This window comes from Triplophysa dalaica, chromosome 2 (assembly GCF_015846415.1).
Source record: "Triplophysa dalaica isolate WHDGS20190420 chromosome 2, ASM1584641v1, whole genome shotgun sequence".
Taxonomy (NCBI): Eukaryota; Metazoa; Chordata; class Actinopteri; order Cypriniformes; family Nemacheilidae; genus Triplophysa; species Triplophysa dalaica.
The window spans coordinates 18,510,197-18,537,985 of NC_079543.1; the positions used below are offsets into that span (position 1 = coordinate 18,510,197).

Below are 27,789 nucleotides of genomic sequence, written 5' to 3' on the forward strand. Positions count from 1 at the left end.
ATGCTCTCGTGCAGTCGTACATTTAGACATATACGCATTGGCTTTCTTTGCTGCTCTATGCAGTTGTTTTTCGGCACAGTGTATAGAACTGCATCTGTGAGAAATGCGGATTCCAGACAAAAACTATTTTTAAAAATGTCTCAATGCAAAACATGTGCCACTAGAAACACAATGTGTACCACTTCAAAATAAAAAGTAAAAAAATAAAAATCAAAAAAAAATTCTGGAAGACTTTGGGACGTATTGCTTCTCTTCATTTTGTGTACGTACTCTGTTTTTTTACTCAAATAATTAGTTGTTGAATTCACCACAATATATACAGAAATAATATTTTTCTCTATTTTCTTAAAGAGATAGTTCACCCAAAAATGAAAATTCTGTCATCATTTATTCACCCTCTTGTCATTTCAAACCTTCATTACTATATTTCTTACACAGAACACAAAAAAATATATTTTGAAGAAAGTTAGTTACTGAACAGCACTGCCCCCCATTCACTTCTATTGTATAGACACAAAACCAATGCGAGTGGATGGGGGCCAGTGAACGACATTTTTCAAAATATCTGCTTTTATGTTCTGCTGAAGAAAGAAAGTCATAGAGGTTTGAAATGACGAGAGGGTGATGAAATGATGATATAATTTGTATTTTTGGGTGAACTATCACATTTTCATACATGTTTCACATATGTCTGACTTCGATAGTGTGTCATTGATCTACGATACTGATTTATCAAAGACTGGATCTAATTTTTTATTTCAACACTAGATTGTGTGCGTATTACTTGGGGATGTGTGTATTTTAGTAGGAAAGAGATGATCTGGTTGAGTGTAGGCAGACAGATGTTTCTGCAGATGGGCCTGCTGACACCACAGCTTAGCCAAGGTGCCCCTGTCCCAGCCCATAAATGAGACACAGCTCCACACAGCTCCTTTCTGCTGGAGGTGATCACCTTCTCAAAGACTTCCTGCCCTTCATGCTTTTTCTAGTCAGCACTCTCCCGTGTTCTGCTGGAGCTTCTCAATGACTGATAGAAACGTTGTAGCTAATAAATGGGGAGAAAGGAACTGTTCTTCTGGAGCCTTTAACATCATTGTTGAATGCTCTGTGGAGAGGTATTTTTCCTGGGGCACTATTTCAGTATCTTTATCACTTGTTTATAAAATGTGTTAATATTGTATGCACATTGGAGAGTAAAGCAATAAGTTTAATACCAGTGTACTACAGAACTTTTTAAAGTCAGTTAGGGGTGTCAGAATAAGATCATTGTAATGGACAAGTCTGCCTAAAGTAGATATTTGCTTCTGTTTTCATGTTACGGAATAAGGGTATTATAGCCAGTACTCAATTATGGATTAAAAAAAAAACAGCTTTTTTAAAACATTAAAATAAGTATAAGTCATTGCAGTATTACAGTAGCTTTTAATGTGACTTATCCAGTCACTTATTTAGTATTTGTACAAGATTTCTATGTTATTCTATTAACAAAGTATATATAATAATATTAATTATTATTATATTATTATAAATAATATTCACATAATGTAAATGCTTTTTTAATATATTACTAAATGCAATATGATATAAAAGATGGATAAATAAATATAAAGGGGAGGTATTTTTATTGTATGGTATGGTGATTAAGATTAAAGACACCTTTGGTGCATTATAATTGCATTTATTTAAGTTAAATAAATGATTTTGTTAGGAATGCACCAATATATCGGCCATTAATAGGTATTGGTCGTTAAAAGCTAATGTTCACACTATCGGCATACAGTATAAAAACAGCCAATGATCAGGGCCGATATATCCTGTCAATCAAAGGAGGACAGAAAAATACAATGAATTTTTGCTCTGTGTATATAAAATGTTTAGAGACATCAGCAGTTTGATGTTCATTATTAGTGGTCATTATATAAATGAATAACTTTCAGAAAATTAGGAAATATTAATTTAGCCTTCAGAATTTAGTCAATGCAAGTTAATGGGATATTTCACTCAAAAATGAAAATTCTGTCATAAATTACTAAACCAAACCTGTATACATTTCTTTGTTTGGTTGAACACAAAGAAAGATTTTGTAAGAATGCTTATAACCAAACCGTTCTCGGCAACTATTGACTACCATACTAGGAAAATGACAATGGTAGTCAAAAGGGTCCCAGAACTGTTTACTTTCCTACATTCTTCAAAATATCTTTTTTGTGGTCAACAGAACTTACTATGGTAGTCAATGGGGTCCAAGAACTGTTTGGTTATAAGCATTCCCACAACTATCCCTTTAATATAGATATCACTCTGAATATTTGGCTGTCGGTATAGGTGGAGAAATTTAATAGCGTTAATTTTTTAGATGCATCTTTGACTTAAGTTTTCCTAAAAATAATTTCAAATATTTTTGCATACACCCTTAGATTCAAAGATTTTTAAAATCAGTGACTTTACAGTGTATTCTTGTTAACCAATGAGAAACCTGTTTGAAAAAGAAAGCTGTCCATTGTGATATTTGGGCCTAATGGAGATGCTTAAAAGGAACAACCAGTCCCTCGAGCAGGTCAAGCCAATTGTGTGGTGTCGTGAATCTGCTATTGTGCTTGACAACAGCAATACTATGGATTTAGAAGACAATGGGATCCAGTATTGGAACATGGCTTGTAAAGATAAAGATACATCTGCCGCCAGTCAGTATTGAGTAAACTTATAGACGGGTGCACAAACGGGATCTCGAACATGGATGTCATTGACTGTTTTAAGACATTGACATTGATAAACCATTCACTTCTGTGATGGCCAAGGATGGACCTCAGCTAATTTCTGGATATGCTATTTTGTTATTGTTTGGTTATGTTTGGTCTTACCTTGTGTTGTGGAATACTTTACAAGCTACTTAAAGATTGCGTACCACAAGCAGTTTCTGTCAATCTCATATTAATCTTGAGTGCCTATACAGTAATAATGTATCTTCAAAGAGTATTTAGTTTGATCAAATTTATAAAACAGAAATACAGCGGTACGATTATTTCCAGAAAAACACGAGCTGCTAGAAGTGGGATTAGTGAGGAGAGTGGGATTCATCCCTTTGTGTTTTGTACATTATGCACGTACACACCGATTGCCAGCAAAACACAGATGTATGACTTAGTTTCACTTACTGCGTGCAGTTCATGTCCGACATCTTTTAGCACTTGGACCGTGCCATCTATCACTTTCAAACAATCTCCAAATCCAGCATTATATCCACTGATTACATAAGATCCATAACTGAAATGCCGTGAACAAACAGACACACCTTAACTTCACTATCTCAAGAGTAACAAGTTGCATGCAGCCCATCTTGACGCAGCGCAGATAACCCTGATGGTTAGCGGGTCTCGCTCCCATATTGGCTCGTGGGTGGGCTCTTTCGCCTTGCAAATAAAAGGAATAGCATCCCTGTGATGACACAGGGATCCAGAATTAGCAATAAACTTTCCAAAACAATTTGGAGCGCTGGGGGAGTGTATCAAGAACAAAAATACCACGTCATACGTCCAACTCGTTTTTGAACCAGTTGACCATGTTAAGCCTGAGAAGCCAGCACGTTTAAAGTGTAAAGTCAGAATGCATGACATAGCATTATACCCGATCTTTAATATATAACTGATTTGAAACAAAGTGAATTGCAAATGCCGAACAGCGTTCTAGCTCACTTTTTGTTTTGAATGGTTGTGGTCGTAATGGAATCTGTTTCAGAACCCACTACATGATCACTGAGCTCTGTGCTCTGCTTGTCTGTCTCATATGTTTACCTTTATTCCACACTCATCCAGACGCCTGAGGGCGTACCGTAAGAAAAAACTGTTTCTTTTGGACTGAGGAGAAGGGATTTAGTCTGCTGACCGCATTGATTTTTAGGGGAATGGAATTGCATTTAGCTAATCCAATTAGAGCATTCTCAGGGTCCCTATTTTCCCTTTGTTTTGCGGTTACGCGCTATCTATTGATCTAAATGGGACTCCCCACTAGTCCTACTGTGAGAGTCTGTGGCCGACTGCTCCCTGCTGATCATAGATCAGTAATTTAAGCCTGTTTCGTTCTGCTGCTGAGCTTGCAGTCTGATTGCAGCAAGTGATGCTATATCATCAGTCTGGCACTATAGACTAGGATTTTTCAAAGGTGAGATGCTGTTTTTCTTATACAGCGATACTTTTCAATAATTTTCCTGACGCATTTTGAATAGTTTCAATAATCCATTTGCATATTTTGTTCGATTTTGCAACCTGTTACTACAAAGGTGGCTGTCACATTATGAATCCATTACTGTGGTCTTACTTGAATTATACGTTTTCCATACAGCACATTTAGAACACTGAATTCAATTTGATCAGATTGAAACTGATGTCTGATGCGAAACTGACACCCGGTGGTATACAGGCTAAATTTAAAAGTCACATTTCTACAGTGACCCCCTTTATCCCAGAGTAACTTTATCTTCACGACACAACAGCTCACGTGTACCATATGTCTGTTTTAGTAACGTTACTACTGCTTTTCACATGACGCATTATTTTATTGGTAGCAAGCTTCTAGACAATGAGGTTCTTTTAGTGTACATGAAGGCTTTCCTTTTTTTTTACATTTAACAGTGTACTATATGATGTACTTACTGATTCGTGAAGATAATTCCTGACAGGATAATACAGTATGCGACCTCATGTGTACCTCTTTAAACTCTTAGTGGTTTACATAAGTGCTTTCCTTCATTTTGCCCAAATCCTCAAATGCCTCATGGGCCTAGCAGCTATGAATAAACATTTTTTTACAGATATCTGAAAAACTGTGTTGGGAAAAATGCCATTAGTGTGCGTACACACCGCCAGCAACTCTGTCGCTAGTCTCTTGCTACGAGGTCATTATAAGAAGTTCCTAGATTTGGTTGCTCTAGTTATAGTTATAATCAAACCCTGCTGTAAGTGATGGGAGATTGATGACGTGAGCTTCGCTGCTTTACTCCTATTGGTAGTACCCGAAGTCGCTTATCATATGCATGAAGTTGAGCGACTCTCAACTTTGTCGCGTCGCTAGACACGGCCACTTCCTGGAACCAACGGTCGTTGCCGGAAGTCGCCAGCTCTCCATTGAAATAAATACTTTGCTTTGTCGCTAGTTGTAAGGCTGCAGATTTTTTAAGTAATTTCTAGCTAATCATCATATAGGGTTTGTTTACTGTAGGGTTGCACGGTGTAAAGTTGCTATGGTAGCATCGCGAAACTAATATTCAAAATTCCTGCAATCCTGCTAAATTTTTTAACGGTAGTATGGTAGTACTGTAACTTATGTTGCATATTTGTATAAACGTTCATTTAAACACTTACATCTGCCTTTTTGCGGTGTTGCTATCCTAAATGAATGTTATCTCGGATGAGATAATGATTCAGTGAGTCATTTGGCCGTTTCTCAATTTGCGTTCTTCAGTGGTCTTGTGTCCTCGCATTCTCGCTCTGCATCATAAATAGCCTTCAAAGTCCGGTTCCAATACACAACAACAGAAAACGCATGTAAGGGGCTGGATGTGTTCTTGATATTTACATTTAGTCATTTGGCAGACGCTTTTATCCAAAGCGATTTACAGTGCACTTATTACAGGGACAACCCCCCTGGAGCAACATGGAGTAAAGTGTCTTGCTCAACTGACACACTGGTGGTGGCTGCTGGGATCGAACCAGCAACCTTTTGATTTACCAGTTCAGTGGTTTAACCCACTAGACCACCATCTTCATATCAAAGATGCATTGAAAGCAGACATGCGCGTTCCGAACCCGCTTGTCCATCTGTGTTCATTCTTCCGATGCTGCGTCGCAAGATCCGTCTCAACGAGAACACAAGTCTGTTCTATACATTCCTAGAATGGAGAAATGCCTTTGCTCTGGGAAAACTGGTCGTTTTGAATGAACTGGTTAAATTATTAATTGATTCGGTAAAAAAATTGTCATCACCTACTGGTCGTTTTGTTCGTTTATGGTACTGTGACAACACAAAAAAGAACATTTTACATTTTAGTCATGGTTTGCTTAGCTTCCACAATGGAATATTAATGTGTAATTTAAGGGCATAAAATGTGACCTGATTGGTCAGTTTTATGGGATAGAATTACTGTGTTGTTTTAATAGCTAAAGTTAAATGTTAAGATGTGCACAAACTAATGGCCATTTTAATAAGAGGACGAGCTAGAGCCAGTAGAGCATTTCAGAGCTGTTGGTTTAGTCATGGATTACCCATCAGGCTTGGGAAGATTAATGACTGTGCTTGTAACAGGCTCATTTACAACAATAAGGCCTAATTAATTACTTATAATAAGGCTTTCTTGCCTAAATGCAAATGTCGGCATTGCAGTGAAAGTTGCAAGTTGTTTGATATTCCCCTAGTGGTGTGTTTGACTTTCTGTCGGTTGTGTTGCGGTGATAAATCGAGTTGTGTTTTGCTGTTTTCTGAGTTGGCTGGATTTGAAAATGCTGTGTTTTGTCAACTGCTAATTGCAGAAGTTAACACATGCATGGGCTTTTCACATCTCACTTGTTAAAGTGATAGTTCCCCCAAAAATGACAATTCTGTCTTTATTTACATAATTTAAAGAAGATATTCGGAAAAATCTTAATATCCAAACAGACCAAATCCCCCCTGTTTGGTTGCTGACATTCTTCCAAATATCTTCCTTTGTGTTTAGCAGAACAAAGACATTCATACAGGTTTGGAGCAATCTGAGAGTGAGTAATTGATGACAGAATTGTCATTTTTGGGTAAACTATCCCTTTATGATGAAAATAAAGAATCAGCTCAGTCAGCTATCATAGGAATATTAGACAGTTAATTTGATGTAACTGTTTTTTTTTTTCAGTTGACCGCAGTATGTTCGATATGAACATTGAAAATCATATCAAATAAGCACATATTAAAACCAGGGCACAAAATATATCTAAAACTTTCATTTTAAAATGTTAATGTTTAACTGTCTAAAAATGTTGACAATAAACCTCACAATGTCAAGTTATTATATGAGTCACCATAAGATAAGAATGAATTTAAGTTTTAACTTATGAAACCTATAATTTTGATAACGTTTGGAACATTTTGATTGTATGGTTGAACATGATTACTCAAGTTGTATTTAAGTCGAGAATAAGGTGTATAACCGCATGTTTCTGCCAAAAATAGCTTTCAACATATTTTATTTCACATGCTAAAGTGACAGCTCGCCCAAAAATAATATGTTGTTGTCGTCATTTACTCACTCTCTTGTCATTCCAAACCTGTATGACTTTCTTCTGCAAAACACAAAAAGAAGATAGTTTGAAGAATGTTGTTAACTGAACAGCGACGGTACCCATTGACCTGCATTGGTTTCGTGTCCATACAATAGAAGTGAATTGGTGCCGCCGTTGTTCGGTTACCAACTTTATAAAAAAAGTTCTTCTTGTGGTGTTATTCGAGAAAAAAAAGTCATACATGTTTGAAATGACAAGAGGGTGAGCAAGAGATGACATAATTTAAATTTTGGGGTGAATTGTCCTTCTGTGTTCTCCCTGATATATACATTTGCTTGGTTAAGCTGTGTGTTTATATTCCTCTTAACCTCTCTCTCTACCTCTGTAGGTCACTTTTGAGCAACACAAAGAAAATCTGGCCGTTATGTTCCGAGAGTACCAGAGGATGGGTTCTGAAGGATCTGACACCAGAATAAGAACGATCTCTGGGGTCAGCCATGATTCTGAGCTCCATGTCTCGGCCAATGGTGAGCTGGATGCAAAAGAAACAGCTCCATCTACTGTTATTGAGCTACGGGTCGAGGAGCCGGCGGCTGATCAACATACAGACAGCGAGGAGAGACACAACCAGGTTAGTGTCCCTGTGTCCAACATACTAGCCCGAGAGGAGGTCGAAAGAGGGGCGGATACACCTGCAAACCCATCCGAGACACAGGAAGTTAAAGAACAGAATGCTGCGAAAGAAGCAGGAGAGGATGAAATGAGCAATAAAGAAGACAACCTCGAACTGGAGGCTAACTTGGATGGGGAACATGTGGAAACAGGAAGAGTTGAGAATGACATAAAGACTGAAAAGGATTATGGGAAGGACACAGGATGTGTTGACGAGAAAGAAGAAACCAATGATGCAGATGATAAACAGACTGCCAATGAGAAGAATGAGAACCTAGAAATCGAAGCTGTGAAGATGTCAGATGAAGATAATGGCAAAATGAATGAAGTCAGTGCACAGGCGGAAGATTCCTCTCCTGAAGCTGGAAAGGAGACTGACATGGTTGAAACCAATGAAGCTTCTTCTGAGAAGAATAAAGATGATGCTGAACACAAAGATGAAAGAAATCAGAAAGAGATGGAAACCAAACAAGAAGAGAAGTCATCGGAAAAAGACACGATAGAGACTGATCCATCTAAGGAAGAGGAAACCAAGGATGCTCCAGCACCCATGGTAGAGGTGGATTTAAACCGAAGCACCTCCACAGAGGAGTCCACAGAGGGTAAAAACACAGAGTTACAAGCCGCAGTGAGCCAGCCAGAGCAAACCACAGAAGTGTCTCCTGTAGAGGCTTCTACGACGGAGATTAAACCTGTTGCGAGCATCTCGCAGGATGCAGGAAGTAACCAAGACCGTTCCACAGAAGCGGTGACTGAGAGCTCTGCAACTAAAACCAAAGAGATTAAAATCGCTAGACTGGATGTGTCAAGCGTGGCCTCCGACACGGAGAGACTAGAATTGAAGCAGACCTCCACAACTGTATGCTTGTTTTAAATTTTACCTTGAACTTCCCTCACATGCATATTTCATGTCAGAATACTGATTGTCTATTATTGTCTATGCAGAACGTGAGCCAAAATCAGGCACCTGTCTCAGATACATCAGGCCAGGGCAACGAGGGCTCTTCTTCAGGACGCTCCACCATGTTCCGTATCCCAGAGTTTAAGTGGTCCCACATGCACCAGCGTCTTCTGACTGACCTCCTTTTCTCCATTGAGACAGATGTACAGATGTGGAGAAGGTGAGAGCATGCAAAGAGTCGAAGGTCAAAATCACATACGAATACTCTTGAGTTGACATTGAAACTTGACTGACTATAGCAGCTATAGAGTTTGTATGTCTACACAGAATTTCTTGAGAGAAATAAGAATAATGCAGAATAATCAGACACTCCTCTTGTTTGCTGTACATTAGATGAGTTGACAGTTCTGACTCAAACACTTTGGTTAATCCAGTATTGCTACAGTATATATGAATGAATCTTTAATTTTAACATTTTATTAAGTATATTAATGCTAACATAACCCTCTGCTTCCCCATCAATAGAAGTGTGTGAAGTTATATTTCCTTTCTAATATTTTATCGTAATATTATAATATTACCTGACATCTCCCTACAGTCATTCCACTAAAACGGTAATGGATTTCGTGAACAGCAGTGAGAATGTGGTGTTTGTGCACAACACCGTTCATCTGGTCTCTCAGGTGGTGGATAATATGATCATGGCCTGTGGAGGAATCCTACCACTACTTTCTGCAGCCACATCCTCTACGGTCAGTGTGTGTGCATATGTTTGTGTCTTAATACCTTGTGATAAATTGCTGTTATTTATACACATTTAGGTCATCTAATACAGTATGTAGATTTTGCTTAAACTGTGGTTTTTGGGGATTCATTAATGAAGATCTACAGATGGGCAATTCCAGCGTTATGGATGTGACATAAATAACACTCAGAGAATGTGTCTGTGACCAATATACTGAACCATTCGTTTATATTTGACTAAACCCTTGTTGAAAGAGTTTAAACATCAGAAAAAATCAGTCTATGCACACGTTTTCTATTTTAAAAAAGGGAAATAAATGTGTTATGGATATGACAAAAAAGGAATTTTTGGGGGAGAAGACAAACTCTGTCTGTGAATTAAAATGCACAAACCTAAAGCAATCATACCCAACAAATGGAGAAGACAGAACATAAAAAACTTACTATATTTTAGTTTACATGTGTCCATTTATAAGTTTTATGGACCATTATGCATGTGACAATCCAGAAAATGGCACTTACACTTGACTATGAATAATCATGCACTTAATAAAACAAATGCTTTAAAAACTTGAAGAGAAACATCACATCGGTATTTTAAATGATGTTTAGCAAATATTAAGCAATAAAAGCCCTTTAATGTATTACTCTGAAACTTGGAGTTTCAAAAATGAGTGAATAAAGTTGAATACATTTTGTCGTCATTTACTCAGCCATGGCTTTAAAACTTTCTTGAGTCTTGTTCATCCCTGGAACAGAAAATAGTTGGTTTTGTCCTTATAGGTGCTTTTCATCCCCTGGTCTTCTTCCCCTTGTCTTTGTGTGTATGGAAGAGGGCATTCAGCTAACGTCTTTAGTCTTCAGAAGCAAGAAAGTCAAACAGAGTTGTGAATTGTTGATGAAAGTTTTTCATTTCAACATGGAGGAAAACCCTTACATGTTCCTTACACAGTGTACATATGAGATGAACAGATCTCCTTAGATACCAAAACTGTGTGCTGACCTGCTTTAATGTGTGCTCATGAACACACGGACATCATTCTTTCCACAGCAGTTAGTTATTAATTTAGCATTAAACTATGTAGTTTTTAGTAACTGCTTTGCTTTTACATTATGATGATGAATGTAATGATGATGAGGGTGATATTGTCTTTCAGCATGAGCTGGAGAACATTGAGCCGTCTCAGGGTTTGGCTGTGGAGGCTTCACTGATGTTTATGCAGAGGTTGATCAATCTCGTGGACGTACTGATCTTTGCCAGCTCGCTCAACTTCACCGAGATTGAGGCGGAGAAGAACATGTCCTCTGGAGGCATCTTAAGACAATGTCTACGCTTGGGTATATCTTTATTAGTTTTTATATTATCTGGATGTATCGATGTTTATTTGTGTGTGTTTTCATCTCCTTTTCATGTTTTTGTTCTGTCTTTACAATGTTCTATTTTTTTTTTAATGCATTCATCTTCACTTTTTTTAGTCTGTAATTTCTCTCTGTTGGCTCATTTGGTTGAGGTAATAACTGCCCTTCCTCTCTCTCTCTCTCTCTCTCTCTCTCTCTCTCTCTCTCTCTCTCTCTCTCTCTCTCTCTCCTTCTCTCTCTTTCTCTCTCTCTCTCTCTCTCTCCTCCTCTCTCTCTCTCTCTCTCTCCCTCTCTCATATGAATTATTTGATAGTGTTATTATAAGCCCACTATGCTGCATTGCTATAAAATGACGACCATCATCAGCCTATTGACTCTAATGCTTGTTTTGTAGCCTGAGGCACCTCCTCTTTTATGTGTCTATGTATCACAAATGCTACTTCAGTGTTACAGCCCACATAACTGAAATCCAGACATTCAGATTGGTTACATTATTCATTTCTCTCTTTCTCTCTTTCTTTCTCTCTCACTCTCTCTCTCTCTCTCACACACACACACGTACACACACTTCACATGACCCTCCCTGAAGCTATGTAGACACCATCAAACTCCCTCTACTCTAAGTATCAGTTCTACGCACCGCTACCCTTCCTATTCACCACATCGACTTTCTCACCTCTCAGAGCCTCGGAACAAAATGGCCGACATGGTAAATCGACTCGATGTCTTGCAGCAAGGGCATGCCGGAGCTTCCTGATTGGTTTAGTGGGACAGAACCCGAAGCCTGTTTTTAGGAGGGCTGAAAGTATAAAATGAATATTTGATGAGGTCTGCCAGCATGTAATCTGATTTGGGATCTGTAACAAGGTTTCGCTCACATCTCTACTTCGCTCGCTCGCCCCTCTCTCTCGCTCTAATTCACTCTCTCACTCGGTCTAAAACGACTGGAGCGATCTAATGGAAAAAGCTGGTTGCTGGAATAATACCTACAGTATAATTTTAGCGTTTCAAAGTTTACATTTGTCACATGTCATGGTATGAGAGGATAGAGGGTTGAATAGTGACACGCACACACAAAACACACGCTGCTGCGCTGTTTTTTTTTGTACACACACGCGCGCCATTTTACTCTTACACGAGGCGTGCAATACATCAAAAATAAATGCATTTTTTATGTGCCGGGGTTGAAACACACCCCCCAAAAATAATTCTGAATAATTCATGCCGAGTTAGTAGCCTAGTTGGAATTTGGTGGGTATGAATATCTTAAAGCTGGAATTGAATTATTATCATTGCTCATGTGTTTTGGGGGATTCAAATACACATGATGTCACTGTTTGTACAATATTTCCAATATGATAATACCTTTAAGGCTCAGTGTATGAAATTTAGTGGCATCTAGTGGTGTGATTACGAAATGCAACCAGTGGCTCACTCCACTGCTCACCCCCTCCCTTTCGAAGCGTGACGGTGGCTTACACAGGACGTAGATGCCACGTTTTCGCGTCCTTGCCAAAGGAGATAACAAATTTTTGAAACGCCGTTCTGTAGAGCAGTTTAGGGCTACTGTAGAAACAACATGACAAATTCCATGTAAGGGGATAGAAATAGGTCATTCTAAGGTCATAAAAACATAACGCTTCATCATGTAAGGTCTTTATACACCTCTGAAGACATAGTTATGTATATTATATTACATTTCTCTCAATAGATCCTTTTTAACACTACACACTGGACCTTTAAATTGTGAAGTTGACTGTATCGTCTGGTTATGCCTGTAGTGGGTTCGACTGTCTTTAGGTTAGGTTGGCATGTCTGTATGCTATATTATGGCCTTTTCTTCTGTGCCTCTCACGTCATGTTTCTTTCAGTCTGTGTAGCTTTTCCTTCAGGTTACCCATCATATCCACCTCTCTCTCTCTCTCTCCCCCTCAGTGTGCGCGATGGCTGTGAGAAACTGTCTGGAATGTCAGCAGCACACTATGGGTATGTCTGGTGCAGAGAACAGCCATGGACAGCAAAGCCTTCTGGGAGCCGCCAAGTCTATACCAGCACAGGCAAGTTCAACATCCTGCCAAGGTTACCTGTGTCTCTCTTACTCTCACTCTCAGTCCAGTTCAGCTTTTTATTTCAGTCATTTTTAATAGGACTTTTGGTCAATGGGTTTAAGTTTGATTCTGGCAATTCCAGTAAAAACTCTTTGTGTTGCTGATCGTGTTGTGTTACCCACACTCACAGCTCATTTATTATTTAGACTTTTTGCCAAACTGTTGCATTAATGTCTCCGCGCCTCAAGACCTTAAACCTTCATCAGCGATCAAAGGACTCCATTGTTTTTACAAAATTTGACCTGTATGGACTGCTGCATTGACAGGAACATAAATTACAATACAAATCTGACTGAATGAGATTTTATTTCTCATTAATAAAGTGTGTGTGTGTGTTTTACAGAGTCCCGTGGACATCATCACAGGAGGGATGTCTCCTATCAGAGATTTGGACCGGCTCCTACAGGACATGGACATTAATCGTCTTCGTGCTGTTGTGTTCAGAGACATAGTGAGTCTCTTCACTCAGTACGCAACTCTAAGTGGCTCAAACCTGACATTATTTTGGGAACAAAACTATTTTGTGTGATATCGGCAAATACAAATCTGAAGAACACCATAAACATTAATACATGATAATTACATTTTAACCAAACTATTTTCTAGGGATGCACAATAAATTATCTGCCATATCGGTATCAGCCGATAAATGTTCATTTTTAATGTTTAATGATAATAAAATTTAGGCCGATATATACCAACCGATAAATCATAAATTATTTCCTCTGGTTAAACTTCTTCGGCTGCAGGCTGCTCACAGTTAAAATACTGTGCAGTACAATCTTTCTGTCTTGATCATTCACTTACTGCTGTTAGTATTTTTATGAATGTGTACATTATAGGAAGAAAAGCATATTGTTTGAATCAGACTGCTGTCTGAATGCTTTCTATCTTAGACACGTGGCTATTAAGAAGATTTTCTGGGTTACTCTGGAAGACGTCTACATTTTTTTATTAAATAAATAATACACCAGAAAAGGTAGTAAAATAGGATTGCGACATGATTTTCAGGGGGGAAATGCAAACTAATAGTTACCTTGTTTTCTGCATTGAATGTTTTAAAATAAATGCCGCTTTTTGTTTCAGTCTTTGGGAATTTTATATTTATATTTAGATACTGTATATCGACCAATGTATCGGTTATCAACTTCCAATGTTAAAAATTATTGGTTATTACTATCGGCCAAAATTTACATATCGGTGCATCCCTACTATTTTCACATTCACTGTATGGTACCTATAGCTAATCAGTACTTTTACTGCATTAGTTTCTGTTATTGCTATATATTTGACATAATGACATTTAATGGAAAAATTAAAAAAAACTGTAATTTCACTGCCCTCTAAAATCGACAATATTGACATTGAGTGTTTTTCTCCATATTTCGTGATTTTTATTTTTTAAAATAAAAACCTTTATGTCATCCTTTATGTTTATCACTGGGTTTTGTAAATATCTAAACAATTAAAAGTATTAAAAAGTCCTTGTCAACTTTGACTGACAAGACAGTATTTGAAGGAATAGTTCACCCAAAACTGAAAATTCTGTCATTATTTACCCATTTTCTTGACATTTCTGCAGGACACAAAAGAAGATATTTTGAAGAATTTTGGTGTCCGAACAACAGCGGAACCCAATCACTTGCGTTGTTTTTGTGTCCATACAATAGAAGTGAATGGGTACCGCTGCTGTCCGGTGACCAACATTATAAAAAATATCTTCTCTTGTATTCTGTGGAAGAAAGAAAGTCATACAGGTACATATTTGGGTGTACTGTCCTTTAATCAATAAAAAAATACAATGTTTTTGTCAATTTCCTGATAAACAGCGAATTTGGACATCAGAGGTGTCGGTTTAGTTACAGTATGAAGAGCTTATGAGCAGCATTTGTGAGTTGAGCTTGTGTTGTTTTGTAGGAGGACAGTAAACAAGCTCAGTTCCTGGCACTCGCTGTTGTCTACTTCATCTCTGTGCTCATGGTGTCCAAATATCGTGACATCTTGGAGCCGCACAATGACAAGAAACACGTCGAACGAACACACTCTAACAGAAGCACAGGTAACATTCTGAACCCACACACATCACTGTTGTAAGATTAGCATGTAGCATATAAAATAAATATTTACTACTCTATCTTTGTGTTTGTGTGTTTTGCAGAAAGTGTTCAGTCTGATCTCGAGAACGGTCTGTCTCCATGCCGACAAGACTCAACCATCAAGAAAGACAAGACCTCCATCACCCCTGGTGATGGCGAGACACAAGCCGGGCCGGACGCTGTTTCCGAGGCCCTGTCCACCTTGTCCTCTGAGGTCCGAAAGGGTCAAGAGGTCGCAGAAAAAGACAGCAAAGGGAAGAACGTGAATGTCAAAGATATCTTGAGAAGCCTCGTCAGTGCGCCGTCTGATGACATCGTGGTGGATCTCAGCCTCTTACCGCCTTCGTTTTTGGGTGCTGTGGGTGACGTCACTCGTGATCAATCCGTCCAGTTCCACTCTTTCGACAGGTGAGTAGCAAGCGTTAACATACACTTGTCTTGAGCTTACAGTTGACTGTTTACGGCTGTTGTTGTCTCCATGGTTCCTATTAGAGTGTGCTATGCCAGGAGTGATGTCATTTTATGACGGCTTCCCAGCAGAGCGTCTGTCTTGTGCTGTGGGAAGAGTGCCGTACACAAACAACCTTACAAAGCCCATCAAAACAAGCCTCAGGATACATGTGTGCACACAAGCACATCCAATTGGCCAGTCTGGAGCTCTGTATTTGCCCCAGCGTTGGTGTTCCTAACACACACACACCACCCCAATGTTTGTCTCAAATTCACTTTAAATAATGCTACAGCCTTGCTTAAGCATCTTGGCATTAATAACCTAATATAAAATGAACTAGTTGACCCTAAAGAAAAGAAAGAAAAAGACTCTCCTGACACAACCCTGGGGTTGTGTCTCACCAAAGTTTGAATGAAAGATTTAAATGGGTTACTTCTGTATCTTTTTGTGATGATTTCTGAAAACGTCTTTACATTGCTTGCCATTTTTTGAATGACCTGTAGCATAACTGCTGCTCTATAGGGACTGCGGGGTGCTTTGAGAAACAAGATCCATACCTATGTGTTGGCAGACGTCTGCAGGGTCTGGTTTTTATTTGCTGCATTGTTCGTGCATCAGTCTGGCATTACCAGAGAGGGATTATAACAAAAGAAAAGGAGAATGAGAGAGAAATAAAAAAGAGGAGAGCATTTTGTGTTGGAAATTGAAAGCAGTACGTCTTTCCATCTCTCTGTTTGCCTTCTGCTCCTGACATCTCTTCTCCTTCCTCACCCCTCCGGGCATCTGCGTGACATCCCTCTGATCTGGTCTGCTGTTTTATCTGAGGAATGCTCCATCAGGTATCACGCTGCTCCTGGTATCAGAGCGGGGATTACACTGGCTCCTGCAGAAGATGAGCTCAGCGGTTTAACACCGCTGCTGTCCTCTCCTGAAACATTACCAGAACGCTTTGAGCGCTGGACTTTGAAAGCTGAGGACTTTAGTCAGTTCTCTTCAACAGCCTTTTTCTGTGAAACAAGCTTCATGTGTTCTTCCGTGCAGATGAAAGAGAAACAAGTGAGCAATAGATTGTGATCTGGATGAAGACGTTACTTCATCTTAAATGGCAAGCAAATGGAGACGTGTTGATCAGTTTGCTGCGTTTAACCATTCACACGTCACTTCCTAAAGATTGTACCAGCATGCATTTGTGCACACTCACTTAGCACTGTGTCCGCGCACACGGACTGGTATGATTGAATCCCAGAAGATTTACGAGAGTGATATATGGAAAAAATAACTGTGTGTCGCAGATAAAACAGACCTGGGGTCAAGGGGAAAACAGACGTTAAATTTATTTACTATCAACATTCAAGAACATCCTGATTTCGCCATATGTCTTTATTGCACCGCTCGTTTTGACTTAAAGTCTGCAAATATTTGCTGATAGGATCCGGAGACCGGTTGTACAAAATTTGATTTATACTCGCACTAATAAATACGGCTGGAGAGGCAGTTGGGATCTCACAAATAGTACAGAGATGAACAGAGATAAGTAAATTTGTTGTAAGAATGTAATTGTTCTTTAAAGGGACAGTTCACCTTAAAATGAAAATTCTGTCATGAATTACTCATCCTATTGTCATTTCAAACCTGTAAGACTGACTTTCTTCTGCAGAACACAAAAGAAGATATTTTAAAGAATGTGGTAACTGGCACCCATTCGCTTACATTGGTTTTGTAACTATACAATAGAAGTGAATGGGGGCCTGCGGAATTCGTTACCAACTTTATTCAAATAATCATTTATTCTGCAGAAAAAGAAAGTCATACACTTGTGAAATGACAAGATTTTATTTTTTGTGGGTGAACTATGCCTTTAAAGGTTTTTAATGCTGTAATAGTATTGTACAGTAATATCCGTGCTTCAGCAGAATAAATAAAGCACCAATTTTTAAAACTGTCGTTAAAAACAATTCAACCCTGAAAATGTCATGTTACATATGAACATATTGTATAATTTTCTTATAGTTTTATTATATTTGATAGGGTTTGCGTACAGAAGATGTTGGTTTGTTTTGGTCAGACATTACAGTAGATATGGATCCATCTCCTGTGAGATCCGTTTCTCGCACACACTTCCTCGCACCCGACCTCGGATCCGAGCAGATTACGGGAAACATGCTGTTTACATGTCGTCTAAGGGAGTGTTGGTTAAAACTGCTAAATAATTCAGGGTGCGGAATTCAAGCTGGACGTAGACTGGTGGGCACTGGCCTCCGCTCGGCCGCTCTACACCTGGCAGTTTTGATTAATTGACAGCGGTAGTGGGCCGGGGCTAAGTGTGCCTAATGGTGTACTGAATAATTTAAATCCTGCACCTTTGAGCAGATGGATTTTCACCCCCACCTCTGTCAGCAGCTGTCCACCCTTCACAACCGGTCAGTGCTAAACATGCACTTGAGAGGCAAAAGATTTTAATAGAGATGTTGAAGAAAAGAAGTGCGGCAGTAAATAATGATGCTGGGTGAGAGATGCTTTTAGTCTGAAGTTTAAGAGTGTTCAACATTATGGTCAAAGAGAAAGTTCACCCCAAAATGAAAATTCTGTCATCATTTACTCAACCGCATATTGTTCCAAACCTGTATGAATGTATTTGTTCTGCTGAACACAAAGGAAGATATTTGGAAGAATGTCAGTAAAACAGATCTCATCCCCATTAATTGCCATAGTAGAAAAATACTATGGGAGTCAATGGGGGATGAGATATGTTTGGTTACTGACATTCTTCCAAATATCTTCCTTTGTGTTAAGCAGAACAAAGAAATGTATACAGGTTTGGAACAATCTGGCATAAAAAATGCCCATATTGCACAAAAACGGAAAAGAATTGTTATGTCCTTTTTGGAGTACTCTTCCAGCAACTGTATGAATTTATTTATACTAAAAAAGGCATAGAATTGCACAAAAGCTACGTGGAATGTGCCTCTGGTCTAGCTTCTAGTTTTACATGACAGTCCCACTGCTCTTCCCATTCTACTGTGCAGTTTGTTTTCAGTTAAAGCTGCAAAAAGCATCAGAGCAGTTGCCTATGGCTGTATGAAACTAGGGAGACATCGATCAGCTGTTTTGAGGCCTTTTATACTGCTTTGAAATTTGGTGGAAATCTCTATTGGATGATAGCTTAAAATGTTACTGTAACAGCAGTATTTCTGTGTTTTATTATGGGGAGTCTCTCTTTACTGGAATGACAACCCCTGCCGCGTTTGAAACCGCCTCAGACCGCTCTTATCTGATGTTAGCGTGACTCTGTATGTCTGGAGCGTCTCTCTGTGGATGTGTTGTGGAGAGGAGCTTGTGATTGTGTAGCATGACCCCCTCTGTCAACACTGATAAACTAAACACTGGCCACTGTGAAAGACCAGAACTCTGTCATGGCTCTCAGTTGATATCAACTGTTTCCTTTTTTTACCTCAGTGATGTCATGATGCAACCTCTGAAATGACAACGTGTTGTGTAGTTTCAAGTATGCTACATTTCTAGGGAGAGAACCCTGCACATATGGGCAACAACTGGATACGATATCAAGTGCCAAAGCATTGGGTTTTTTGTATTCACGCATGATGGATTTTGCTGTGCTTGCACTGTTGTGATTTTAATGCTGTATTGTATAAAACGGTATTGAGAACAGTGTTTCGTCCACGCTATGATATATTGATCTTCAATTGGTCACAATTTGATCAATTTATACTAAATTATAGGTCACAGTTCACCTAACTCAAACTTTGAAACACTACAAAATATAGAACTTTTTCTTTAGCTTGCATTTCCAGTCTTCTGGAATTACATACGTATAATACGTACACCGTTGATGATACACAGATTACTGTTTTAACAAAATAAAATGGCACACAACCGTCTTGATATATCAAATTCAGCACTTAATATTTATATTTTACACATTTAACCCTAATCCTAATAACAAAGTAATTGATACTATTTTTCGCTTTTAAGAATAATAGTAAAGTCACCAAACTAATACAGTGCAAATTGTTTTTTAAGAGAAACCTTGTTTTGCACATTAACCAGTTTCATGAAGTAGCCATCTGGCAAGCAATTCTAACAGTATGAAATAACTTTCCATATATGATTATTTTTGGCTGCATTTGCTTTACTCTGGTCATTTATCAAGAAAACAACAACAAAAAACTAAATAGCACAAAAAACAAAACAACACAAAAAAACAAGCAAATAAAAACAAAAACAATGCAAAACAAAGCAATACAATATAAAGCAATACAAAACAGAACACATTTTTTTTTAAGGTTTATTCAAAAGGAATATTAAATTTCCTTATGCTGTCCCGCGTTGGAATGCTTTTTTTCAGTGAATCAAAGACATCACAGCTGTGTTTTATGCAGTCTGTTCTACTTTTTTTAACTAGGCCGCTGTGTTCTGTTACAGGAGCTAGCAGCGTTTTAGTTTCAATGACATGATAATTTAAAGATTGGAAGTGTAAAACAGATTAGGCTGCAGTGCTGTTGCAGAGAGGAATATAGGATTCAGTGCATAATTGTTTTATTGTTTGTGACATGAAGAACACACGTTACGTGGATGTTTTTTGGCGTTTGTTTTGTTTATGATACTACGTCCCTGTACGTAAAATAATTGTACAGTGATTTAGTAATTAAAATCAGCTTATAGGTTTTAAACTGTACTTTTGTAAATATACTCTTATGAAGACCCACAATATAATTATCTACAAAACAAATTTCAAACATTTCAGATTTTTAAGATATGTAAGACACATTTTCGTTCATCTGTTTTGACTTGTACCGTCTATACAGTTTTACTGTACATGTAGCCTTTCTGTCTTCACCTAACCACAAAACAGCTAGTTTATCACATGATCTTGAGACGTGACATTATACAGTGGCACACAGTAGCTTCCAGTGAGTTAGGAGCACAACACACCGCCAGCTTTAATCAATCACAAAGTTTGGAGCTGTGAGTGACAGGAGCTTGGAGGCCATTGATTGGTGGGAAGATAGATGCTACCATTATGGAATACTTTCTGTCAGGGAAACCGGGCTCTAATTACACTAACACGCTAAATGGGTTTCTTGTGTTGCGTGAACCGGACGCTTTTTATGTTAAATCGCATTATGCTTAGCATATTTAGCCAAGATCATCAGTCTGATCGTTATGGGGCCGAAGATGAAATAACAGTAATGGTTTTTTGACGGAGTGCTTGATTCTAAGGCTTTGTGTATTAGGTTGAGAGGATGCATGGTTTTAGTCTGTTTAATGTTACTACCCTGGGATTACATATTAGAAAACAAGTTAATTACAGCTCAAAGTGAACTAGAATCAAAATTGATGTCATAATATTGTTCCTCTGGGCACAGAAGCCTCAAGTGATGCAGTATACTATATATATATAATACACTTACTATATAAAACATAAAGTAGTTATAGTATAGTTTATATATTTCTATATTTATATTATGGGTTCGAATCGCAGTGTACCTCCCGATACCGATAATATCACAATGCGCCGATTCTGCGATAATCAATATATCGCTTGGCCATTCTATTACAATACATTTACATTTAGTCATTTATCAGATGCTTTTATCCAAAGCGACTTACAGGTGGGGTAGGCAATGGAAGCAATTGGGACAGCGTAAGTACAATAAAAGCATAAGCGCCATCAAAAAAGAAGACTGGTGTCATATAACCTAACACACTATACAGAACCATTCATTCATTCATTCATTATTTTATTTTTTATTTTTTTATTAAGAGTAGAGAAGAAAATAGACTCCGAACAGATCAGTCAGATGTTGACGGAAGAGATGTGTTTTCAGACGTTTCTTAAAAATGGCTACAGAATCTGCAGATCTTGTAGTAGCGGGCAGATCACACATAGGTGGAACAGATCCGGAGAAGGTGTGTGAGAGAGATTTTTTACCTTTTTGGGATGGCACCACAAGACGCCGTTCGTTTGCAGATTGTAGGGATCTGGCGGGTACATATGTCTGCATTAGCGAGTGAAGATAAGGTGGTGCCGAACCAGTGGTGGTCTTGTAGGCCAGGAGCAGAGTCTTGAATTTGATGCGAGCGACTATAGGGAGCCAATACAGCTTAATGAATAGAGGATCACGACATCTGTGGATGAAAAGGATCTATTAGATGAGCATTTTAAGTGTGTTTCAACGCTCTGTCTTTAGGTTTGTTTGTTGTTGCGTTTGTCTTTGGACTGTGAGTCGCTGGTGACTCCACACGTGTCTCCAAAAACGGGGGTTTGCAGCGCATCAAGTCAAAGCCTTCACGCTATGAGCATCATTGTGCATTTCAACGAAGGTTTCGCCTCGGCTCGCCTTTAGTTGAACTTTATAAAAACTATTAAAGCCTTATAAAACAAGCTTACTTTTGAAATACCTGAGAATGAGCTTTTTTATTATTCACGTGCAGATATCAGCACCCCTGCACGAGAACTGCGGGTGAGAGAGAAAGCGACGGACTTGAGCGAATCACAAAACTACAGTCTTAAAGAAGATCAAAAGAGTATTCCCAACTTGCAGAGCGCCGAGTTAACCATGCCAACTTATTTACATTCCTTACGGATTTCAAAGTGCGGCAAACTTTTGATTTAAAAGAGGCTTTATTTGAAAAAAATAACGTATTGCGGGCTGAAATGTCGCGAACAATAGCCATATCGTTTTTCCTACCTGTAATCGCTCTATATATACAGTTTATATATATATATACTGTATATATATATATATCTCACTTCGGAAGACGTAAACAATGCTGGTCTGGTCCAGATATTCCAGACTTCCTCTTTAATTTTTTTAATTGTTTGAAAAGGGCGTGCATGCACTGCTCAGTTTCGCACTGCATCCAGACACGAATTGTTGTTGTGTTTTACGGTTTGGTATTTTGTTTTTAGATTTGATATGGCGTTTTCAGATTTGTTATTGTGCTTTTGAATTTTTTGTTTTGCTTTTAGATTTTTTTATAGTTGTTTTGTTGTTGTATAGTTGCGATTTGTTGTTTTGTTTTGCACTTCACGGCCACCATACAAACTCGCTATGTACAGAATAACACTGATTCAACGAGCCAACTGCAGACTTAAAACATTATACTATGATTTATGCCACGTTAATTTAAGAAACCTTTTAAGAAATTGAACATACTTGCACACAAAACAAACAATATTCACCTCAAAAGCCGTGAAACTCAGATAATACAGCTCGTATTAGCTCTTGTACTGCAACTCTTCAGCACCTCACTCTGCTGATAACGAAACAGCGCCTCCTTTTTCGGCGTCATGCCGGAACTGCAGTTACAAATGACAGTCTGTTGACAGAATATACGCATTGTTTTTTTTAAGACACCCAATATAATTTTGGCAAGATTTGACAGAGGCGACCGCCTCCAATTTTTCTATGCAGGAAAAACCCTGTGTACTTGGGTTAGAGTTAGGATTAGGGTACATGTTGAACAGGACTGTAAAATAATGTCCAATTGTTATGTCGGTGGACTTAAAAACAGTAGACTGAGGTACAGAAATAGATATTAGATATTTTTTTTAATAAAAAACAGGATCATTATACAAAACACATACATTTTCTTATGTTCAGTACACCATACAAACCATGAAATAACAATTTCAGCTCTTGACAACTGGAGCCGCGATGATGATGATGTGCCCTTTTATTCCTGCAGGAGTGTTGTGGTGGCACCCAAAACAATGGGCAGGACTCTCTCAGCAGAATCAAGCACAGTCTCTGCCTCTGCAACCGTCCCATCAGCCTCTGTTGCCTCTTCTGCATCATCAGGTGGAACACCAGACAACAGTGTGTCAGTGGTGTCCTCAGGTGAAGCTGTTCCGAGCACAGAGTCTGCCACAGGTATAAGTCTTATTGTATATTATTATATTCCAAACAGTTTATGTTGAAAATGCAATTTCACTTAAAAAATAAACTAATGTACACCCAAATCCTTTCTCAGATAAGAATGGGCCTTTAAACAGCCCAAATTCAGTCTGTAGTCATGAGTTTGATAACCGTGCATTGGGATTTATTGATTAAGGTAAAGAGGCGATAAAAAATGGAATTCATAACCCATTCCTTTTTTATTTATTTTTATTATTTGCATCTGAGACAGATCACAGTCTTCATCCTGTTTATCACAATCACTGCATATCAGACACAACCAAGCTGAGCTGATAACTCCATTAACCTACACCAGTGTTAACTGGTCAAGGATCATCCAGGACCTTTTTCCTGAAGCTTTTCTTCTCTCTCCTGTTTGATGTTTTTACGATTCGAGGAGTGTGGGTGTTAGTGCGAGTGCATGTGTGCTCCTGTGTGTCTGAAGGCATTGGTTTAAGCTCCCTTGTGCTTGTCTTGTCTTTGAACTAGAGGACTCCTGGGTCCATATCTCAGGCTTGTAGTTTTAGGCTCGTCTGTGTCTGAATGGTTCTCCTGTGCGTGTCTGTGCGTGTGTGCGTGTGCGCGTGAGGACAGGGGCAGCCCTCAGATGAATAGAGATAAGTTCATTTTCTCCGGCTTGTTTGAAGTGGCTACTTCTGCGTTTGGGAGTCTCACCGCAGGCGCACATGTTGGTGCTTAAAGAGCTGCTGTCCCTACAGCCCGGAACATTCCACACCACCGCCTGTCATCCTGCCAGAGTTATCCTTGCTCTGAGACCCCACTTGTGTGTGTGTAGAGACATTAGTGTATATGTAGATTTACTGTGGTGTGATTATATCCTATGAGAGCGAGTGAACGTGCCAAGACCTTTACTAGACCAAAACATGACACTTGCTCAGAGATTTATTCACGTATAATTATACATACATACACTAATCACAGCTACATACAGGGCTAATGAATTTATAGGCGGATTTATCAAGGGGGGTTGGAAGAGCTGCTCTAATGCTTATTTTCATTCAGTCAGAACTATAATTCAAGTCTTGCATTGGCTATTTTGCGTGAAGTCTCACCTCACTGGGCTTTGTCAATATTTGATGTATTAGTCTGAATTATTTTGTGTGCTGTTATTCTTTATTGTAGTGGTGGGGTGGGTATCACCAAAATTATGGGATTATTGTAGTGTAGGATTTGGCAACAGGACAGCACATTTTTCTTCTTGCTCAAAGTGTTCTGTATTCGCTCCGCTCCATCTAAAGTCCATTAGCCAATTATTGGTTAGTGAAACCGCACTTCAAGCAATCCTGGAGCGAGAGAAACACAAACGCATTCTCTTTTGCAACTTCCACTAGATTTAAGAGTTTAATAGAATTATCTAGATGTAGATTTACGATTGAAAGAATGAGCAAAGTTTATTTAGTGAATCTGTTCTTGGTTTGTTGTATTCTTTGTGTTGGTCTACATTTGTGTGAAGTTGAGTAATGAGTTGTGTGCTGATTGTGTTCTCTGCAGGAGGAACCTCCACCAGCACCAACCTGCCATCTGTCCCTGCCTTATCCCCAATGACCCAGAGCTCCGCCCCCAGCATGAGGTCACACATCTTCCTCACTGCATTCAACTGATAACTCATCCTGTTATAAACAGCCTATATATTTATGTACATATTTAACAGAATTGTGTTAGATTAGACATGTGAAAAATGAATCTTTTTTAAAATATAATTATTTCATTTTAATATCGATGCCACACGTTTCGGCTTTTTTACCTGTCTGTATGTGTGTTGCAGTATTTCCGAGAGATTGGAACACGCTCTGGAGAAGGCCGCTCCTTTACTCAGAGAGATTTTCGTGGATTTTGCACCGTTCCTCTCTCGCACACTGTTGGGCAGTCATGGACAGGAGCTTCTCATCGAGGGCACAAGTGAGCTACTCTTCTACTCCTATGATCTCTCATGACATCGGTGGAATGTTGTACTTTTAAGTGTGTAATATGTGGTTTAAGGCACTGCTTTACAACCAGTTATGGCCATATCTAGAAGCCTTGCATGTAGCGGTGAGAATCTTCACTGTACATCAGTAGCGCATAATAAACACAGATAACACGGCAGATGATATAACACAAAACAAATAAGAACATATATAGACCCAAATAGCGCAAATGGAGGCCGTGTTGAAGTGTTTTGATATTATTTCGGGTGCTGGGTCCTTTCCATACATGCTGTTTTGGCCGGGAGTCTCAAGTTTCGTTATCTCTCATGGAAACTCCCGTAATGCGAACTGGACAGAAGATCCCCAACACGGTCTTCAATGGTGACAAGTACAGTCATAAATCATTATACATCATACAACTATATATACTATATGTAAAGCCTTGCCATCATATCTGGGATATAAATCCGTAAATTTGAGTAAAATCACAGGCCTCACTTATCCGTGCTAATTCGGGCCACATGAAATACAGACGTGGGGAAGTCATTTCTAAATCGCTTAAATTACATTTATCATAACGAACAGATAGAGAGAAAGAACAACCGATGAAACTCTACCCGTCTGTATTAACACAACAAGGGAGGTACAGTTTTGTGTTATCTATTGAAATATTAAAATGTCTTCCCTGTTCAGAAGAAATAAAGTCATGCCTGCATCCGTTTTAAATCCTTTCAGATCACAGAGATTCACGCCACCTTTGAAATGCCATGGCAATATTAATTCTTGTTTTCGCACGAGTCCGAATACATTCATTTTTTCTTTGTAAACTGTCATCAGTTCTTACTTTCTTGTTTTTCACAACTGATGAATCCCCAGATGTCAACACTGCTTGCCGTTTAAGTAAAATAAATAAACGGCGCCATAAATAATATTAAGAGTTGTGTAAAACCCTACACACTACAAATGGCCAGTCACTCGCAGCATCCAAGCGTTAATTTATTCCCCAAAATAACTGATGGACTGCCACTTTAAGAGATGTCCCATTATTCACAGCATGTAAAAAAAGCGTCCACACCTCCTATTCTCACCTCTAATCAAATTGAAGCATAAATGTGGTGGAAAGTATCTATTAACTCACGGATTATAATAGCAATGTTCTTGAATAAAGGACCGGGTCAAAGGTCAGCACCCTAATAAGACTATTTAGGCTGTCCACTGCCACTGCATTGATTAATAGCCGGAGGACGACTATAAAAGCTTCCTTCCTTATTTGCTTCCTACCTCTTCCTCTAACTTCCTGTTTTATTTTCACCTCTTTCAATTGTTTCCATTCATTTCCCCTTCTCTCTCTTTTTTTCTATTTGCATATGTAGTTCCCATCAGCTTAACTCTGTAGCTGAGATCAATAGAACATATGCTCACCATATTAAGTCTCATGTCATACAAGGCTCAAACATGTATTAGTTTACAGTAGCATCATGTAGGTTCATTAAGGTCATCAATACTTGTGGCCCCTGCAAGATGGTGCAGAATATGGTCACTCATATATGTGCAACTGTCAGCAAGGCAGATACAACGAGAAGAATTCAGGGTTTTCAATAGCATTATATGGATTTCACAATTTTGGTCAACATATTTGAGATCATCATATTTGATAACAGAATTCTGTGGTTGACCAAACAATTGCTCTATCTTTCTCTCCCGCAGGCCTGGTGTGTATGAGGTCTAGCAGTTCTGTGGTTGAACTGGTCATGCTGTTGTGCTCCCAGGTCAGTCGTCCCTTAACCTCTATACTAGTTATTCTCCTCTTTTCTTCCTTGGATTCTTACTGTTATAAATCTAGCATTTCAGGTGTTATCTGCCCCCTGCCAGCCTGATTCCTGTACTTCAAAACTGGCAGTATAGACAAAAGTCCAGAAAAAATGGCCAGGGGGCCCTTTTTAATGCTGTTGATACGAGTTCAAAGGTCAAGGGTCCTGACCCAGTGTAACCGTCTCGATCATGTAGCCAGTCAGAAAGGATAATGCAACTTTGATAGCGTTTTTCGATCGATCGTTCTTCCCATCAGGTTGTGTGCCCTGATGTTTCAGAGACAGGTGAAGGGTTGATAGCAGAAAAATGTGTGTGTGTGTGTGTGTATTTAGTTAAGAGATAAAATCTGACTCAATCGGACAAACCCCTTAATTAAACATCTTAAAGGGATACCTCACCCAAAAATAAAAAATCTTTAATTTCTTTGTTTTGATGAACACAGAGAAATATATTTTGAAGAATGCTTATAACCAAAGAATTCTTGAACCCCTATGGGAAACAATACTTTCGTAGTTTTTTTGTTCTCTTGAACACAAAAGAAGATATTTTGAA

At 38.7% G+C, this 27,789-nt stretch overlaps 1 protein-coding gene and 1 long non-coding RNA gene across 4 annotated transcripts in view; one reads left to right on the forward strand and one right to left on the reverse strand.

The window, feature by feature from the left end:
- The window catches only part of lrba (LPS responsive beige-like anchor protein), a 212,073-nt gene that overhangs the window by 49,961 nt on the left and 134,323 nt on the right, over positions 1–27,789 (forward strand). For all 3 annotated transcript variants that reach the window (XM_056738897.1, XM_056738916.1, XM_056738906.1), the window contains exons 22-33: positions 7,633–8,775; positions 8,862–9,037; positions 9,416–9,569; positions 10,719–10,899; positions 12,856–12,977; positions 13,372–13,479; positions 14,946–15,087; positions 15,187–15,532; positions 23,289–23,473; positions 25,010–25,088; positions 25,284–25,417; positions 27,133–27,194. In XM_056738897.1, the coding sequence (XP_056594875.1) occupies positions 7,633–8,775; positions 8,862–9,037; positions 9,416–9,569; positions 10,719–10,899; positions 12,856–12,977; positions 13,372–13,479; positions 14,946–15,087; positions 15,187–15,532; positions 23,289–23,473; positions 25,010–25,088; positions 25,284–25,417; positions 27,133–27,194 (2,832 nt within the window). The remainder of the gene's footprint in view (positions 1–7,632; positions 8,776–8,861; positions 9,038–9,415; positions 9,570–10,718; positions 10,900–12,855; positions 12,978–13,371; positions 13,480–14,945; positions 15,088–15,186; positions 15,533–23,288; positions 23,474–25,009; positions 25,089–25,283; positions 25,418–27,132; positions 27,195–27,789) is intronic.
- On the reverse strand, positions 21,329–23,341 carry LOC130413605 (uncharacterized). The gene is made up of 3 exons (XR_008905515.1): positions 23,218–23,341; positions 22,783–22,919; positions 21,329–21,725 (listed from the first exon to the last, which is right to left on the reverse strand). It is a non-coding gene; the product is annotated as an uncharacterized LOC130413605 (long non-coding RNA).